The following is a 20,227-nucleotide window of genomic DNA, read 5'->3' as shown; positions in this document are numbered from 1 at the left end:
TACCGGTCGCAAATCCCGAGAAAGGAGAACGGTCTCGGCAGTGCCTCCGAGGCGTTTCGCTTTATCCATTATCCGTTTTAGCGTTAGTGCCGGGGGCGCGCACGGATACACAAGACAGTCGCGTAACGGGCGCCGATAATCGTAAAGTCCGATGGAAGTGGGCGCGATTTCTCCTTGGGCCGGCACTAATGTGGTCCAGGGTTTTGAGGGCAAAAGAGCCGGAGAGAGGGGGACTTGTCGGATGGGTATTAGCCATGGGTCTTGGGCGGGATTATACCTCGAACGAGCTGTGCCGGAGCGCGTTGATTCGGAGCTGGACTGTAGCTCTTTGGATTTGGAGGATCCGAGGGTGGTGCGATTCGGCGTTGGCTGCGCGTGTTTTGGTCGACTCGGGAGAATGACGGGGGAGCGGGGGAATATTGTTTTTGGGAGGTGATGAGTGCGGTGTTGTCGCGATAGGGGCTGGGGTGTCGTGGATTCAGGATTACTTGGCTCGTCGTGGCGGAGGCTCAGTGCGAAGGACAAGCTGGTCATGGAAAATTTATCAAAGAAATTATCCTTTTTGGTTGGCTGTGAGATGGTTTTTGGCAATACGCTGATTTCATTTGCTGTATTTTAACACGCCGTTTAACAATATTTGGAATATATTTTACAAATAAAATGGCACATTGAAAAATGATCAACCAAACTAATTATTTGTTGATGAAATCGGAATTAAAAAATTACGAATTCCAAGTTTTTCGAGAATGGACATAGTATGAACAAAAACAACTTATTTTGCAGTATAATTTAGAAAAAAATATTATTTAAAATAAAGGTGTCAATCTTAAAAGGACCATTATTATTTTTTTTACACCCAACGGAACAAGAAAAAAGTTCTTTTAATGCTTGAAACTCTAACATTTTTCTAAGTTTAAATATCTAGCACAATCGATAAAGTTTTGTTAATATTGATTGCACTAGTGTCCATTCATTTATTGCAAAGATTCAAACATCCATCAAACGATGACTCACCGAAAGTTATTAAAATTTTGTAATTGCCGTGTAATTTCTGATTGAAAAACGCGTGTACAAATATTTGAGAATGAAAAAGAAAAGCCAGCCTGCCAACTAAAATTTGACGAAAGTAGCCGGTCAACCGTGACCGAAGTAAGAAATTTCGCAAAAAATGACTGCAAATATCTCGTCCGAGAACTTTCTCAAAATGAAAAAGCACCGAGCCAACGAGACCGTGGAAAAAGAAGGGCAAAAAGAAAAGGGGATCTCAGACGGAAGATAAAGGAGCCTCAGCAGGGCTCGTATATTCACCTGTCCGGTCTGCTGGGCGTTGTTGGGATCGCCGCTCTCCTTGCCCCAGCTGCACTTTACCGTCTGGCCGTTGATGTCTGTGTTGTGGACAGCGACTATGGCGTGCGTCGCTGACTCCTTCGTGGAAAACCTGCAATCACGAGATCGTGCCCCCCATCGAATCAATCGTGTCATTAATTTATCTTTGCAACCCAATTCGCACATGTATATAATTATGACATGATGTTTTTCCCTTTTTTCCTGCATACCGATTTATGTTTCTTCTCCTTTTTTCATTTAATCTATTCAGAAAAGTTTTTTGCCCCACAGATTATCGGGTGCACTTGCTCTGTGTCATGATTGTGTGGACTATTACTTGCACGCGTGTTTTCGTACCACCTTTTCTTGCTACAGCCACATATTTCATTTTCCTAATAAAAATATATTAGAACTGCACGACTGAAAAAACACGGAAAGTTCTAAGGTATTTTTAGGTGTGTCTATGTAATTACTTTTGTTGCATTTTTCAAGTAATTTTTTTTTAATATGAACCTCTGCTATTCATCCTTTTTTTATTTTAATATAAAGTTTTATCCAATGTAGCGTTTTTGTGGATGTGTGTGTGAATGAATCGATTTTTTGTTTGGACGTTTCTGGAGAATTTTAAATTTGATGGTTATTAACAAACCACTTTATAACAAATCATTAACAATTTTTGGATTCAATCTACGATAAATGTATCGATAACCTTATTTATGAATAACCCTTGGGTGTCAATAAATATTTTTTCAGAGGTAAATATTCCATTTTACGAAAACCTGCATATTTCACGTTTCGTTTTTAAAAATTTCTCAGTTTGTAAAAAATATTTTTTAAAATTTTAATACAAATCAGGTTATAAAAATGAATTAGATTGTTAAGAATAGTTAAAACGTTATGGCTGTAATAAGTACAACTTTAAAGTAGTCATTTTTAATGAGGCCTGGATGACCTTTTTATTTTTCTCAAGTTCTAGTCTCAAATTCATTAATGTAAATATCATTTATAATACTCTCGAATTTAAAATTTAATTTGTAATTTTTATAATTTAAAAATGAAACATTTTTTTTTTTACTTGGATACTGTTTAAGTGTAGTGGCCCTTTAATTCGTCAAATTAAAAACTCCCGTGGCAAATACCTCCACAAAGTAATTAAATCTAGGCATTCGAATTACAGCGTTTTGTATTCTACTGGGTTAAGTATGTCATTAAATTACTGTGTTATTTTTCAATTACGAGGATAGAGTGCAAGAAATTTGTGTCCATAAATAATTTGTATCGTTAAAAAAACTAAAACATTTTATTCTGGAAATATTATTTTATAAGCTATTTATTGTAAAACTATCCGCAAATATTTGACCATCGATTAAGCAAACGTTTCGATGTTTGATTGGAACATTTTTGTCTTTTGTTCATAATCTAATTACAAGTGGAAAAATCAATATTAGGTCAGACGGGCAGATGTATAGAAATTTATTAAATTACTGAAAAAAAAAAAAAAAAAAAAAAAAACGATTTGAGTTAATGCTCAGTTTATGTGAGTAATCTTAAAAAATTCAACAATACCTAAAATATTTGAAGGTTAAAAAAATCCTGGAAAAAATTCTGTCACATCAAATCTACTTTGATTCGGAATTCATAAAGTTTTTATTTCAGTACAGCACAGACTTACCATGCAAAGCCTCATAAACTAACATTAAAAGGTACTCGATAAATACAAGCTTTGGTCGTACGTACGAAAATAAATCTCATCGCGAATAACCTGATAATTTTCAATTTTTTTCTTATCAACACAGCATATCTGCGATCGACATCTAATATTGCATTTAAAAATAAGTTAAAAATGGATATAATAACGGGAACCGGATGATTATTTTTCGTGCACACCAATAATATTTGTCGAGCTTCACCAAATTTCAGTGCCTCGTAATTTGTGCGGCGAGCTTTTTCTATTTCTCCAGCGTGGTATTGGCAATATATTATTTACGCTCTAGAATTCCCAATTGGAAGTAGAACGAACCGCGGGACCCCTCTTTTTTTTCGAAACGCAGTTGGCTCGTACCACTTGACATTACATTTTTCCCATCAATTTTCGTTCCTTCATACGCGATTTTTCAGAAACCTCGTACCCATCATTCATCCGCTTCAACCTTGAGCGGATAACATTTAAAGGTCCCTCGTTTTCTTTTTCTCCGATACCACAAACACCACTCGACTCCTCCTTGCATCCGCGATCGAAAAAGCCAAGGGAGCGGAGAAAAAAGTAAAAACGATTAAAAGCCGGTACAGAGAGTCATAGGGCGGTGCACGAGATTATCTACGGGCGAGTGCAGAGGGAAAAAAGGCATCCGCAAATGAAAAATTTGCTGAAAACTGCGGGAGGGAAATAAACCGATGGGTGAAAAAAAAGTGCAAGAAAGGGGAAAAAAAGCAAACGCATGAGGCTGCTATATTTACCGCGAGAGAGAGACAGCCTGTATTTATTGGACCCTTCAATTATGAGGGCAGAGCGAGGCGCCTCGCTTTTTCTCCCTCCGTTTGTTGGCGATCGGCCAAGACCCCAAGCGAGTGAAAACAGTTATGGACACGGAAAAAAGACCCGAGTGGATCCGGAGAACATGCCTGCTGTATGATGAAAAAAAAAAAAAAAAAAAAAAAAAAAGGGTTCAGGGGTAGTAAAACGCGTGGCCGCGAAAGTTGCCGATCCGCGCGTGCGACCATAACGTAAACACGTCGTTAGTTTTCGTCCTTTTGTGCGCATAAGCTCTAGAGTTGACGGAGTTGGGGGAAAAATTTCCCGTGTAAAGTTATCCCTCATCGTGGAGAAGGGTAATGAGTCGTCATGCGCGTAAAATTTGAAGGGGGTGACTGCGATTATGACGTGTATGTTTGCTCTATATAATGCATTTTTATTTGCACTTGGTTCGGTTGACGTCAGACGCGGTGAGGTTTTTAATGCTCTGTTGACATGGACCGGGAAATATCTTTTATTCTCTCTCGTTTATGTGCGATTGAATAAGTTTTTACGCAGGTTTGGTAGAAATTCATGGAGTTTCTTTTATATCGTCTTAAATCATCACCTTTTACCTGAATTTACGTTTTTAGAAAACTCGATTTAATAAAATTATTGTGATTATGCATTTTCACACGATTAGCTAAAAATGTCAAGAAATTATGATTATTGGAAACAAAAAAATGTTTAATATTTTATTTACTTATCGTTAATGACCAATTAATCATGACAATTACCGCGTCGTAATCTGTACCAGTTAGTAATAATTATATAAAGTAATCATATAGTTGATCTTAGCTGCATTTGATTTGATTACATCTCAACACCACTTATCATAAAGGTTTTTAAAAAAAAGCATTAATTTCATACAAATAAACACACAAAGAGCATTTTATTTCCTTTATCATATACATTTTCTGTATGTATCTATTTTTTATCCCACCTCAGCGGATATTGTTCGTTCATGGGGCCCACCTAACCTAAAAAATCAATGGAACCACAGTATTAAAAACAAAAGCACATTTCACGATTGAAAAAAAAGCAGGTACACACTAACCTCCAAGGATTCAGTGACAAAAACATATATTTCCCTAAATCCGTCGTCAACCACACACAGGAGGACTGAAACCCCCCGAACATAACCAATAAGGAAATTGGAAGGGAGAAGTCCCCTTCCTCGGTCGAGTGAAAGCAGCATTTAAGCTGATGGGCATTGCGATTCCCGGCAAAATCATCTAGTATTCAACGCGGGTGGAACGCAATTAGCTCCCCTGCTACCCTAACCTATATACACCTCCCGTTACCGAAAACACGGCCCAAGCTCGAGAGAAGAGGGAGGGGGGAGGAGCGGCAAACGAGAGGGTGCTCTCGCTCGCTCTCGACAGGGCATGTCAATTCATTTCGGCTGTGTTTAGCATAACGAAACATCAAACGTCCCACGGCATTAATATACATTAGGATAAAGAGAAGAGAACGAGAGAAACCGAAGCAGGAGGAGGAGGAGGAAAAGGTCAGCCCCGGCTCTCCCAGGGCAGATGTGGCGCCATCACGAACAGAAGGAAAAGAGGGGGGGGGGGTGATGAGACTGATGACCGAATTCGAATCCTCAGTATCCTCACGAGGTGGAGACCCCGCGACCCCGCGTGCTCTATTAATTCGCGAAGGAGCCGCTGGAGACGTACTATGTATTAGGCGATGTACACACATATATTACTATGTATTCATTGGGCCACCACGACTATATATATATACCCACTCCGTGACTGTACGAGCGACGACAAGTCCGAAATCCCACGGGGGTACAAGGGTGTGTGTGTATGTGCACAGCCAGCCGGTTCTCCCTCCTTTCCGTCTGTCATTGTCGGCCAGACGCTTTGCGCAAATTATCCGGAGGATCCTCGACGGAGATTAATCAAGACAAAGCCTCTCGGCACACCCGTAACCTGCACCCACCGCTGCAGCTCTTGCCGTATGATGGTTATACGTGCCCTCCTCGCTGTACGGATGGGTCCTTCGTTTCCTCTTTTTTTTTTTTTTTTTTTTTTTTTTTTTTTTTTCCACGACAGAGATTAATACGAATTTTTCGTCATTGATTAATACCAGGGGGAGAGGGGCCGATCCTCCCCTGCGACTGTTGGAGTTTTTTCTTTTTTTTTTTGTTTCGTTTAATTTCCAAAGGGGCACTGTTGTCAGTCACCCGATATTAATGCATTTACAGCCTTGGTCCCAGAGGATCGGCCCTCTCCGGTACGTAGAAGTGTGACGACAGTTCACGTTTCACGCGGAATAAAAGTAACGGAGATCTTGTAAATAATACAAAAGTATATAGAAAGAGGGAGAGGGAGGGAGATGTCTCGGACACGTGAGAGAAGAGGGACGGCAAAAATTGCAGTCCCTCGGCTCTTTTTCAGCGTCGCCGTTGTCGTCGCCCGACCACCACCGATAAGTAGCCTTTTTTCGGATAAGTCTCCCTTCGCGTCCTACGATCTCTTTCATTCTGTCGTTGGACAAAGAATTCCTCCCGCTCGCTCTCTCTCTCTCCCCCCGTACGGATTCATTCGTCATTCCAGAGGCGCAACGACGACGTTTCCGGCTGACTCGTACCCACCCCCTGGCCCTCTGCAGCTAAAGAATAGACCAGGAGGAGCCGCAGCAATTAGATGGAGGACTGAAAAGAGCCCTCCCCCCCTGAGATCTCCTGCGTCGCGCACGGACATTGTCCACGAGGGCTATATAACGCGTTAACCCCCTGCTGCTGATGTCCCTCCCCTTTTCTTCTCCGGGAGGCTTTCTTCTGCGATCTTCGACTCTCACCGAGGGTTTTTTCTTCTTCTCGAAAGAATCACCCACACTACTACCCCCCTTTTTTTTTCGCAACCGAGGAGACAATGGATGTTTCGACATTTTCATTCGCTTTCATCGCGGTGATTATGCTCGTTGTCGCTATTGTAATTGGGGTGTACTCATTTGGTACGGAGGCTGCGACTTTCGGAGGGATCTGAAGATTTTTTTCCATTGATCCGGAGATGAGGTTCGTTAAGTTATTGTTTTCTTTCGTGAAATTTAGGAATTCATGTATCAGTTTTTGGTTGCGTATCGAAAAATAAGTATAGGGGAGAAAATTGAACAGGTATTTCAGTGCAGGATTTTATTGTTTTTCCCAAAGTTACGTTGTTTCATAAAGTATAGCGTAAAAAATATAATTGCAGTAAAATAACAATCTACATATGTAGTAGCGTTGTTGTGCTTCAATTTTTTTAAAGGATAACTTTTTTATTTTTTTTTTAGCATTGAATTACACCAACAATAAATTTTATCAATTGATTAAACTAATCTGAATAAAATTTCCATTTCTGAACTAAAATAAGAAATAATCAATAAATCGATGCTGCGCAGTACGTGGTGTACATTTTGCGTTCCTGACACATTGACTTGATACGTCAAAAATAATTACTTTGATATTTCAGAGCACCACCGATACATAGGTACGATACGTATGGATTTCCTAACGATCCCTTGAAAAAAGGCGCGCGAGGCAGTAGAAGTTTTTGTTTTTTTGTTTTTTCACCAACGCAGCTACCAATTATTTTTGCTGTTAGCCTCGCGGCAGAGTATAACAAGAGCAAGTAGCCGAAATGGATAAAATTGCAAAAAAAAAAAAAAAAAAAAGAAAAAATATAGAAAACATTCACAGCGTACCTGATAAAAGCGTAGCCCTTGTCTTTAAAAACTCGAATTTCCTGGATCGAGCCAAAGGGCGAGAAGGTCTTCTGCATGAGCTCCTCCGTGAGGCCATTAGTCAGGCCTCCGCAGTAGACGGTGCAATTGGTCGGGCTGCTCTGATTGTAAACCTCGTCGAACGTCAGTGGCTTCGCGTTCGCTGCAAGCACAGACAGAGAAGGGACGTTTGATGGTCAGAATAAAACTTTTTGTCTTCGTTATGCCGTTTGGCTTATTTCTTTTTTTTTTTTTTGCTTTTTTCAAGAAAACAGAAAAATCATTGCAATCAAGTTGAAAAAAATACACGTTACAGATAGAAAAATTCATCGTGATATTTAAAAAAATAGTTGAAAATTTTTTTTATCTGCTTTGAGTGAATCAGGATTTGTAAACAAATGAGAATTTACACGATTTATTTAAGTGACTAAAATAAAATTTTTTATTCAATAAAATTATCACATGTAATTGGGTATTTACGCGTTTTTGGAAGGCCTGATACCCTCTGAGCAGAATAGCTTTTTGAATAAAAGAATTTCTATAGATATTTTTTTTATAAAATATCCAATGAAAAAGCATGCAAATGTTAAAAAAATATCTAAATACTTAATACATAAATATTAATTTTTAAGACATTAGTATAAAATTTTAGTTGCAATTAAAAAAAAAGGTAAAAACTGAAACTCCTACTGTGGCATACTTATTATGTATACATATTAAACTATTTTATTCTGAAAAAATACAGTAATAATAGAAAGATATATTTACACAAATATTCAAATAAATCTTTGTAACATAACATACATATATATATGTATACTCTAATTAATAAAAGGTAATAAATTATTATTCAGCCTCTAAACTTTAGTGTGTTAATTACATTATTAAAATGATCATGTAGAAATTGCTTTTGTATTTACAATATTTTTTATGACTATATTTTAAATAAAAAAATGCTTACTCGTTGAAGTTAATTGGTATCTAGTAGAGAGTTATATTTTCGTTTCTTTGAAAATACTGAATTTTAATAACACTTGAGTAACAAACAATTGTCAAAACTATTGTAGTTATACGGACTCATGATTCAAAAGCCCTAGTAATACAGTAAAATACAATGAAAAGAGTCTAGTGTATTAAAAATATTTTCATTCATCAGGCGATTTAAATACTCAGTCGATCGCCTTAAACCCCCTAAAAACTACAAAATATTCAACGACCCAAATAAAAAATTGTATTAATAACCAGCAGACATAGATACTATAGTTTTTCTAATAACACAATTTTTTTATATAGGCTTGATTTTTTCTATTTATTGCTCTGCTTATCAAGTAATACGGTAATTGACCAAAAATTTTCCAGAAAAAATATTATATGAAGGTTTAAGTTTATTATAAACTGTTGGAATATTTTAAATAATTTTTTTCATTTGTTTTCTTTTTCAAAATCTGTTACTTTATTAGTTACTATTACTGAAAAAATATTTTTTGAAGTACTACGTTAAAAGTAGTAATAAATAAATAATTTGTCAAACACGGATAGTGTATTACATTTTCAGAAAAATGTTGTAACGCAAGGTATTGTAAAAAGTATCCATGTCCGAGTTTGCAAACCGAATGGACTAAAAAAAAAAAATTTCAACGCAACTTATCACACGATTGATGGTTTCGAGCACTTAGACTCGAGTAAAACACACCTCACCCACTATAAAATCAAGGCGCTATCAATCTCGTCCTTATTAAATATTCCATCTTGGCTCAATTTCTTACAAGGGCTATCAGAGGAAAATAAACACGAAGGAAGGAGATTCACGGCAGAGGGAGGGAAGGGTATAAAGAAATACTTCCTCGCGGAGGGTTACCCGTTTCTTTCGCGATATCGGCGTGGCAGTCGCTGAGCTGAGTTTACGATCATTTTCACGGAGCTCAGCCTCGGTCATTCAAAATCAGCGATCGTACCTGTGAATTTTACGGGCAAGTCTACTTTGCTCATTACTCGTCTTATTTTTTAGATTTAAATTTACTGGCCATCCGTGGAAATATTTTTGCTCATAAGAAATGTTAAATCGCGCGATGATGGGCACCACGGTATTTTTAAGTAAAAGTAATAAAAAAGTTTTATTCTATTCTTCACCCACGTTTTTATGTATTCCATCACGGGGTGGCCATGAAAATACGTTAGGGCCCATCATAACTTTTTCATTTTTACTAAAAGCCTCTATAGTGACAAATTACGTCGGAAGAAAAAAAAAAAAAAAAAAAAAAAAGTAAGAAGTTTTTTTTACTTAAAATCTCTACTATGGCCCTCTCGATCCGAAAATGTAGTTTTCAAGACCCTGTACCCATACGACAAAGAGATTAAACACCATGAGGATGTAAACACGGCAACAACGAAAAAATGTCCCTTAAAACCGATTCCCCGCGCCACATGAGCCGAATTTCGTTTTTACCACCCTCTGCACCCCCTACGTCTTACACGAGTGCGCGAGGCTTTTCTTCCCTTTTCTCCGGCTCTCCTTCACCGCGTCCACTCGAAAGAAAATCGAGTTGCCTCTCGCGGGCACGATAACTCGCGGCAGATTTTGCCAGGGCTTCTGCAGCTATATCTCGGTTCCTTATAAAAGAGAGAAGGGTAGGAAAGAAAAAAAAAAAAAAAAAATAGAGTCGGACGGAAGCCCCACGGGCGACTTCTTTCCAACCCCTTTCGCGATCTCGTCTCTCTTTATTATTTTTAACTTCTCGTCCCTCCTCCCTTTATCCTTTTTCGCATTTGTACTCGTGTCGCTGCCCGAACCGCGGGAACTTTTAATTTTTTCCTTCACGTTAAAAACTTTGGAAAAACTTTCGACTCACCCCCCCCCCGACGTCGTATTAATTCAATTATCAGTTTGATGTCCAAGATGGTACCTCTTAATTTCACGGGACGAGAAAACCCATTTTCGGCCCCTTCGAACTTTACTTTCTGCGCACGGCCATCGGTTCAATTTTTTTTGCACACCCTTTTAAATTTCAACAGCGAGGCTGGAAAAAACACGGGAAAAAGGGAGTCTGGGTGATTAGAAATTTGATCAAAGTCCATCCTGGAAGGGCTGATTGGCTCCGAGGTGATTCACAAGTGAGAAGAAGAGACGGGCTTTGCGCGCGAGAAAACGAAAGAGGAAAAAGGTATTAAGCCGGTGGTAAACGAAGGGAGGGAAATGGTAATAGGAGTAAACTTTGCAGGCAACGGACGATCTCTGATGGGATAAAAAGTGCATAAACGGATTAAGCCCCCCAAGGGGGGGGGGGCGGGAAAATGGAAGGGCACCTTTACGCTTCCCGTAAATAAGAGATACGACCTATTTGGCTTTTACGATTGAAACAATTACGCCTCCGCGCGTCGAATCCAAGTTAAAAGTTAACTCGGGCTATCGCAAGTCGAGCTTTCGTGACTTGGGCATGGATAATTTTTTTTTTTTTTTATTGCTACTTTTGTTAGGGTACACAGCAAAATTCTACTTGTATCGCACTGTTTTTCAAATACGAGAAAGTTTTATTCGACCCTTGTATCATGAAATAAATGTTATGTTTTAAAGTGCTTGCGAAAATCAATGAAACAATAACCAGACACAGCTCCTCGCTGTTAATAACAAAGTAATAAAAAAAAAATAAAAAAATAAAAAAAAAAAATGTACGGCGTATAGTAATGAAAAGAAAATTTTGCTCAATGGATGTGCCCGTGATTGACAATAAACACAGCGTCAGGGACGCGGGCAGCTAATTAATAGAGGACGCGCGGAGGTACAACATCGGGCCGATGCGCGCCGACAGAGGCGAGGAGCGGCTCATTAGCCAACTGATTAGCCGAGCGTGGCCATCGGCCAAACTCCCCCCCTCTCCCGCGCGCGCTCATTGCAGCAACCGCAAAACCGATGAGGCCTCCGACACCTGACATGCCCGGGACGCCCAAACACGTCCGAAATTGCGCCCTGAGCGGTTTATGCCCTCTAATGCTCCATTGTCCGCTTTGAAATCGATCGTTCATGGCCTATATCGCTCCGGTCCCCCTTCGGTCTTCTCAGCCGCTTGATTTGCAATTATTGCCAGATCGCTGTCGCGGAACTTTGCCATCGTTTCGCGTCGTTTTTTTTCTTTTTAAAGTTTTTTTTTGGACTCACGGCTCTTTCTGGTGGGACTTTGAGAGGATAAATGAACAAACTAATGAATATGAATTTAAAATGATTCCTTGCGATGAAAACAGTGTCGTGATCCACTGAAATAATAGCTCAACTCTCGTTGTGTATACTTCACCATTTACGATTCAAAAAAAAAAAAAAAAAAGATGGAGAAAAGAGAAATTTAATTATTTTGTTCGATAAGTTGGTAAAATTTTGGATCTATAACTTTACGGTTGTCTGAAAAATTATTTTATATCTTCCTCGTATCCAGCATTAATTATCCATCAAGTAATCATGTAACTCTTTTTCTGATCTTCATTTAAAAATTGCAATAAGTTCTTGTACAATTTCTATTTCATAATTCAAATTTACTACCATACACTATGTTTTTTAAAACGATTTTTGCCAATAAGTCTTTGCATTTAACTTATCTACATTTCAAGGATTTTTTTTCTACGCAAGTGAAAACTTACATCAAATAGAATTATAAATTTACAGAAAAAGAGTGGATTTTTGCGAAAAAAAAACTTTCAACATTTTGCTGATAACTCCCGTGTGAATATGAACAATAAAATTATAAAAGTGTTCAAAAAAATCCAAGTAGTAGATTAAAATAAACAGCAAGATGAATAAGTAATTGTGAAAAATTAAAAATTATTAAAACAATGAACGGATGTTGTTTTTAAGTATCGATGAATCAAAAGATGGAAGGAAATGTAAAAATTACCACTCCTTAAATCAAAAGTTAAAAATTTATCTTTAAAAATACTATTTTTAAGATTGTTTATTCTTGAGTATATTTTTGATGAATATTTGTTTGTTGTTAATGAGTTGAATCCAAATTATTAATAATTCGCTAAGACAGAAGAAAAAAATTATTACATTTCCTTGTTATTTTCATTATTCTGTAACCTTTATAATTGATCTATGAAAAATTACTTTGAAAAATTTGTAGTAAAAGTTTCATAATTCTTCAAATTACTTTAAAAAATTTATTATAAAAAAAAAACATGCAAAAGTTGAGGTCAGTAAGAATTTCATAATTATTTTTCACATTGAGTAATTTTCAAAAAATTACAAGCTACTTAAGAATATGCGTACCTGCTTTGATAATTATACGTATATTCGTTCAAAAAAAGTTGCAAGTCAAAATTACTGAAAATATAACATACTTGTCTATATATAGTACATATTTTACAAAAATTCTTCAAGTCACAGAATAAAGCAGTTTTCTTTTCTTTCTCAGTCTTTATGCTAACTGAAATTATACAAAATAAAATGCTTCCTTTATGCAATAACGATTGACAAAAAAATATTACTCGTTTTATTATTAACAATTCCTAATTAACTAATTTTTATATATTTATTAAAATTGTTTAATGGATGATATTTAAATGGACCAAAGTTCCATAAAAATTATAATTATTTATAAAAAATAAGACTAGCATTGATTGAGAAAGAAAAGCCAACACAATAAAATGTATAAATACAGTAGTGAAAGAGAACGATAATGAGATAAACAACGGTGACAAATGAGAAATGCATCATTAGCATGATAATGCTGGTTATACACAGTTTAATGACGAAACGTTAGAAAGACAGTAATAATACAATGACGTGATTCAAATAAAATTAATATACATGGAGAAAAAGTAGTAATGAGAGATAACTATCAGAAATATGACAAAATTATGATTTAACAATAAACAATGAATAATAGTAACGAGTGTAAAAGGAATATTGAGAAGTTTTTGAAAAAGGTATACAATGTACAAAAAAAGGTCAGAGCAAGAATAAAGACAGATAGAGGGAAAAAACATATGTGTCTGCGCGTAATTAGTTCAATAATTACAAGAGTAATTGAAGTAAAAGTAATGAAAAATGTAGCGTACGGAATAAAATTTTATTCAATAAAAAAATAAACTTTGTAATTATTGTAGAAAGAAAAAAAGTAAAAAAATTCATAAAAAAAAGTGTTAGGACAAAAAAATAAAAATTGAAAAATTGCAAAATATTAAATAATAATATAATTAATTTATTAGTTAGTATAAAATGGTTGTCTGGTATATTTTGTTTGAACTTACACACTCGCCTCTAAGCCTACCCTTTATTTTCTTTTCACTTTTCACAATTTTCGATCTCCCTTTCTCTTTCCCTTTCTTTTCATCTCTTTCTCATCATCATCATCATCATCATCATTGCCACCAGGCATAAGTATCTCCCTCCTGCAAAATATTCGTGTTAGTTATTCCTTTCTTCTTAAAATTTTGTAGATATTTTTATTTATATATCTTTTTTTTTTGGACTGAGTACTCGCAGTCAATCTTAAAAAATGTTATAAATTAAAATATATATATATATATATTATTGTGTGTATTATTATTAGTATTTGTATAAGACTGTATATCTAGGGTTAATTTTAACTGCAATATATCTTACAAAGAAACAATATTAATTATCATGAAGGATTTAAAAGATTAAAATTCATGATCATTTATTTTTTGTTTATTTATTCTTTGTGGTATTTTATGAATTTTACACCTAAATTATTTGTCATTTATCTAACTACGTTTTAAAAATAAAGAAAATGTGTACTCATTCAACAATGAACATAATTCTACAATCGCCTACATTCACCCATGCTTTAAAAAATTACAAAGGATCAAAGAAAAAGCTTTTTTATCTTATAAAAAAAAAAAAAAAAAAAAAAAAAAAAAAAAAAAAAAAAATCGGTACTGTACATGTACAGAATGTGATTAGCATACGACAAGCTATAAACTTTAAAGTTTATCGAGGGCATTAATAACCTTGCAAAATTATAATCTCAATTTAATGCGAGTGTATCGTGCATATCATAAACAGCAGGGACGGCGAGCTAAACGTAATATAACGTGCAAATGTTCCCAGCAGCGCGTGCAACCTTGGCTGACCTGTAAATTAATTCAAACTTTGCTATTTCGTTTTCTCTTTGAACTCGGGCATTTTTTTTTCATCAACAAAACTTGCTCGCGCGCTGAATTTCGCACATTTTATCATGAGAGGGGGGAAAAAAGTGCGAAACTTTTACGAGGCGAATAAGAGGAAACCTCCGAGGATTTTTAATAGCACAGATAAGTAGAGGGAAACAATGCTCCGCCGTCTAAACGAGTAGTTAAAGCGAAACTTTACTTTTTAGCACCGGTGTATTATTCGGTATGTTGAATATCTACTTCAGCAATAAATTTCAGGAGTAGCGTGATGCTAAATTGTCAAATTCATAAAGCAAAGGTCGTTTGTTGTTGCGACACGATAAATGCTCGTACCGCATAATGAACCACGCACGTAAAAAGGGTTTACGATTACATCAGCATGGAATGTTTTGCAGTCGAATCACTTTGTTATTTACTTTTAATAGAAAAATTACATGTGAAGCATCAGTATGCGGTGATGACCAAATCAATATGTGGCAGATTTTGTTGAAATTGGCCTACGTTTGATAAAGTGTCACAACCATCTTCAGGGTGGTTATCGAGGGATGAACTTGAGTAGATGTAAAAACACTTTGCATAAATGTACGGGGAAAAAAACTACTAATACTAATTTTGACGTGTTTGGCAATGAGATGTAAAAATTATAATTTCCATTGTTATTTTTTAAGCGACCTAATTTCTTACAAGATTTAACTTTGTTTTAGGAAAAACAAAGATGACCTTGTCCGAAATTTTACGATTTTTTTGTAACTTCTACTATTTAAAAGTAATACTTTAGGACATGTTAGTGTCAAATCATGCCAACTGTCAATAATTTCTATGAAAATCATGAATTGAATGAAATAGACAAAGTACCCCTAAATGGCCAAAAGACAAAATTAAAAAGTCACATGGAAACCTGAACAAGAGTCGCCAAAAATTCTTATGCATTTTTCCTATATATTGTATTTGACAGTGGTTGTAAAATATCCCCGTATCTAAACGATATACCGTACGCGGAACCGCGTCCACCACATAAAACCCACTTCGATTTTCATATCACCTTTCAAATCTTTCAGCAGCATCGACGGATAGATAGAGGGAGAGGAAGAAAAGGCAAAGAAGGTCCGATAGATCGCGGATGGAGTTTTACAGCTGATCAGTATGCATAGCGCTCGAATCCTTATCTCGAAGTTGAAGAGTCAATATTTCCCTGCTGGTAAATTTGCCATTTTTCACAGGCGCTCGGGAATACATGTGTACCCACAACATGCAAATCCCGGAAAGCCGATCGAGCTTTGCTCCCGAACGAAAGGAAACACGTAGCTTGAAAACCTCTTTTTTTTTACCCCTTAAAAAAAAACCTCGAACAAAAAAATGGGTAAGAGTGAGGGGGGAAAACAGTAGATCTCCGTGGAATTTTAATGGCTCTAGAGATAAGTGGCGGAAAACAATTCTTTTCCGTCCGAACGGGCACACGCGAAACTCCACGAGTAGGCATGCAGAGTGGGCTCCAAGGGCCAAAATTATTTAGTGGTTAATGGGCCGCTCGTCTTCAGCTCCTTGCCTAGCTTCGCTCCCCCCCTCTGCTCGCGGGCTCAGGGACATTATCAGTTCTAATAAACCAGCCGGCTGAACTGCCCGCCTTCTCCGTGTACGCCGAGCCGAGGAACCTCCGAGCGCGGCAGCCCTTAAACTTTCCCCGTGTAATCTCGGGGGTAGGCTTGTGTTTCTCGAGCCTCGTTTTCGCGAGGCGTCTTTTTTTTTCGTTCTTTTGGATCCTCCTGACCTTCTTTCTGTCTTCGCCCGCGCGTTGTTTCGCCCAGCTTTGCCCCCCCCCCATCCGTTTGTTTGGTAACTCTTTCTCGCGCCTCGCTAATCTTTCAAGGGTGTTATCAACTTTGCGGAGTCCATGGCGCACGAGTGTTCTGATTAATTTGGAATTTACCGCGGTGTGAAACCGTACAGCGTTACTCTTTATTTATAAATGTTTCGGAAGATTAATGAGAGGAAAAACATGTCGAAAAAAACAATTTTTTGCCGGTAATAAATCAATCAGACTATACGTCATGTGTGGAATTCTTTAGATCGATACAAAAAGGTTTTTCAATTCCAAGTGATCCATGTGATTAAAAAAATAAATAAATTTTGCTTTAACTAAATTGATTCAGTTTGAAAATTTTTTATTACCAATAATGAAATTTAAATGAATCACAAACTAAGTTTACTTGGAACTGCTAAGCAAGCAAATTCTTTTTAATCTCCAACACATCGTGACTGTAATAAAAAAAAAAATGTTCATATAGTGCGAGGGATTATTTTGAATTTTCAAAACTACTTCCGGCACTGAAAACTTTTAAATCCTTTTTTAAGCATAGCTATGACTTTAACCTTGGCATTTATTGTTTCTTGCTGACGTCAAAAAATAATCTCCAGCTGCGTGCACCTTCAACTTTAGTTTTTCTTTATTTTTCATCCTTTTCCGTCATTTCCTTCCCCTTTTGCATTCAATTTTTTTTATTCTCACAACTACTTTAGGCTATTATTACTACGTAGACTCTAAAGTTCACGAATTCACGGAATTTTCGCTTCCTCACTTTCTAAAAATCTTATACGAATCCTTTCTCTCGGAATTTTTTGGTTGCCTACTTGCTTCACAATTATTTTCTGTACTCTTTATTTTAGTTATTTTTATCACCTTTGCTTTTGATTGTTTTTTTTATCGTTTGCTCTATTGAATACTTATGTCAAGTGACTAAGAAAAAATTTCCAAAAAAGCTTAGAGTACTAAACTTTGTTTTTCAAATAATATTACAGCTGGTTTAATTGAAAATTTTTTTGCTACAATTAAATGTAGCTCAAAGGACTTTAGATATTTCTTTAACTTAATTACAACTTAGATATTTATTATCAAAACTAGTACTTTTTTTATTTTAAGTTTCTGACAATTTCTAGGTTCGCGAAGAAATTAATAATATTTTATTGTATATTTATTACTTTGAGTAAATTTATGAATTAAAATTAATGGCAGTAACTCTATTATATCACATAATATATTGATATAATTTATTGTTGTGGATTAAAAGTAGAAAGCCAATTCCAATAAATAATTAAGAAATGTTTGTTGCTATGACAGTAATGATACCAACTTTTACAAACTCAATGAATTCTGAGAGATTTAACAAAATACCGTTTTCTTAGTACAAAAACGCTAATGAGAAAGATATGGATTTTTGTGCCTAATACATACACGTTATAAGAATAAAAAATATTAATCTATAAAAACAAATATACAAGTAAGGATTCTACATTACTTTATGATTTTTGTTTCAAAGCAGCAACTTTAGTATTTTTCATAAACAATTTTCATTTTAAACAAATTTATTATTTAAACATTTTTTTTAAATACACATATTTACGAAGTTAATTTTAAACGATACTTACAATGAGGACAAAGTTTATAAGTGATAATTATTTGATAATTAGTTATTATATAAAATTTATCACTAGTGTATGCATTTAATAGTCCTAATAATTCGAAGCCGGAAAAAAATTTAGGGCAAAATGTCTTTCAAGTAAAAGGCTTTCAGCTGGCATAAGAGTATGAAAAAAATCGATAAAATTGTTTCGTTTGACGTAAAATTTACCAAAGAAAACTTAAATGCAAGTTTTTTTTGCTATGAAAAAAAAAAAAAAAAAAAAAATACTTATAAAACCAGAAGTTAGAAAAGATTTTAGAGCTCATTTCATTAAATTTATTTTAAAATGTGAAAAAAACCGTGATGACAATTGTCCGTTGCCACGTACGCCGCAATGAAGAGAGAGAGAAAAAAAGGGAGACAAAAGTGGGAAAAACGGGCGCCAGAAAGGAAAATCAGAGAACGTCGCGGCCCTGGTTACTCACTTAGCAACTACCAACTACTCACAAAGTGACTTTAACAAATGCCACCGAGTATTCCATCTCTTTTTCTCTCTTTTTCTCATTACCTTTCTTTTTCCACACCCTCTTTATGATGTCATTTTAACCCCAACACATTGCACGTCAGTATTCACGCCTACACGCTGCCGCGCGCCTCTTTCTTTTCCCGTATTATTCACGGCATTTCGTTTTTTTTTTTGTTTTTTATTTTTTTTTTTCCCTCCAACCCCGTTCTCTCGTCTGCAGAAAACTCGCGCGCCTTCTTTTCAGTCTCTTGAGTCGTTTGCTCATTTCTCATTCATGCGTTCTATCCTTTTTTCCCTCTCTTTTTACCGTCTCGCGTATTACTCTAATTTATCTTTTCCCGCTCTCGGAATAACCTATATTTTAAGATATAACGTCTGTGTGTGACTCACCCCCCGCCCCTCGCCACCTTATCTCTTTTCCTTTGACTCCGATTTATTTTTCTTTCGTCTTTTTTTCATCCCATTGTCCGTATTTGATTCACCACGAGGCTACGGTTGGGTGTGAACAGTTTTTTTCTGATACTTTTTCGGGTGCATGTAATATACTGATGCTTTTATATTGGCGTCCAACAGATTTTTATCAAATTGAGTTACGTACAACCATACCAAAATCATTTCATGGATTTTTGAAACTTAAAATCACTGAGCTATTTAGTTTTTCCAAATACGAGTGTTTTTTTAATACCAAAAAATTTTTTTTTTCCTCTCAAAAAAAAAAAAAAAAAAGGACTTAACGTGCAATCCAGCAAATCCCATTTCGCCGAAAGGAAAAATTTTTTTATCTCAATGCCTCGGGCGCACGGAGTCTCCGGAGTACATCCGTAAATATTATCTCGTACAAAAGCCACACACGTACTCTGCTGAAAAAAAAAAAAAAAAAAAATGAGAAGAAGAAAAGAGCAAAGGTAGGAGACAGGGGAGGGAGAAAACTTAATTACACCGGGCTTTTCTCCCGTATCTTACCCCTTGACCGCTTCCATCTCCTGCCCCCCCAACCCCTGGCCGCGCGCTCTCTTTTAATTTTCATCCTTATCTCCAGCGCGCGCGCCAACCCACTTTTTTCCATCTCTCGGCCACTCTCGATTCAATTACCGCGAAATTACAACAATTTCATGCAAAACAGCGCCAACCCCGAACGACAGCGAAATACCCCAACGCCGTTGTCGAGGACAGGAAAATACGGGGAGTAGGCCATATAGATGTAACGGTGTACCAGCAGAGAGAATCGAGGACGAGAGGGTAGTTTGAGCGTTATTCTGGCAGCCGGCCGAAGCCTCGTCCACCGGCGACGATCAACCGTTTTCCATCTCGAGTGTATAACAAGAGGTACCGCTGCTGCTGAGTACATATTATATATATATATATGCACAAAATATAGCGTCAGGGTCGCCCGTTTTACTGGAAAATCCTGCTGCCACCCGATGCGTCGCTAACTCGTCTCCGAAAATCTATAACTATTGGTTCTCTCGACCATCATACTTTGCGATACACCGAGGCTGGTGTGGATCAACGCGCCCCTGCCAGCAAAAGTAAAAGCAACGACCTAAACTGCGGTAATTTTGGCTTCTTTCAATTTTTGCTGGGGAAAAAAAAAAAGAAAGAAAAATCAATAATCAGCACGTGATC

The 20,227-nt window shown here is 36.4% G+C and overlaps 1 protein-coding gene across 2 annotated transcripts in view; it reads right to left on the bottom strand.

Moving 5' to 3' along the window:
* LOC106637909 (cytotoxic granule associated RNA binding protein TIA1) overlaps positions 1-20,227 on the bottom strand; it is a 539,236-nt gene that overhangs the window by 4,710 nt on the left and 514,299 nt on the right. For both annotated transcript variants that reach the window (XM_089594255.1, XM_089594256.1), the window contains 2 exons: positions 7,538-7,718; positions 1,309-1,438 (listed from right to left, as the gene is read on the bottom strand). In XM_089594255.1, coding sequence (XP_089450381.1) covers positions 1,309-1,438; positions 7,538-7,718 — 311 coding nt within the window. The remainder of the gene's footprint in view (positions 1-1,308; positions 1,439-7,537; positions 7,719-20,227) is intronic.

This window comes from Copidosoma floridanum, unplaced genomic scaffold, assembly GCF_036245765.1.
Source record: "Copidosoma floridanum isolate Cflo_tuat_1 unplaced genomic scaffold, Cflo_Japanese_pri ptg000021l, whole genome shotgun sequence".
Lineage (NCBI taxonomy): Eukaryota > Metazoa > Arthropoda > Insecta > Hymenoptera > Encyrtidae > Copidosoma > Copidosoma floridanum.
Note: the sequence above shows the minus strand (reverse complement) of the source record. Positions and strands in the feature narration are given on the sequence as shown.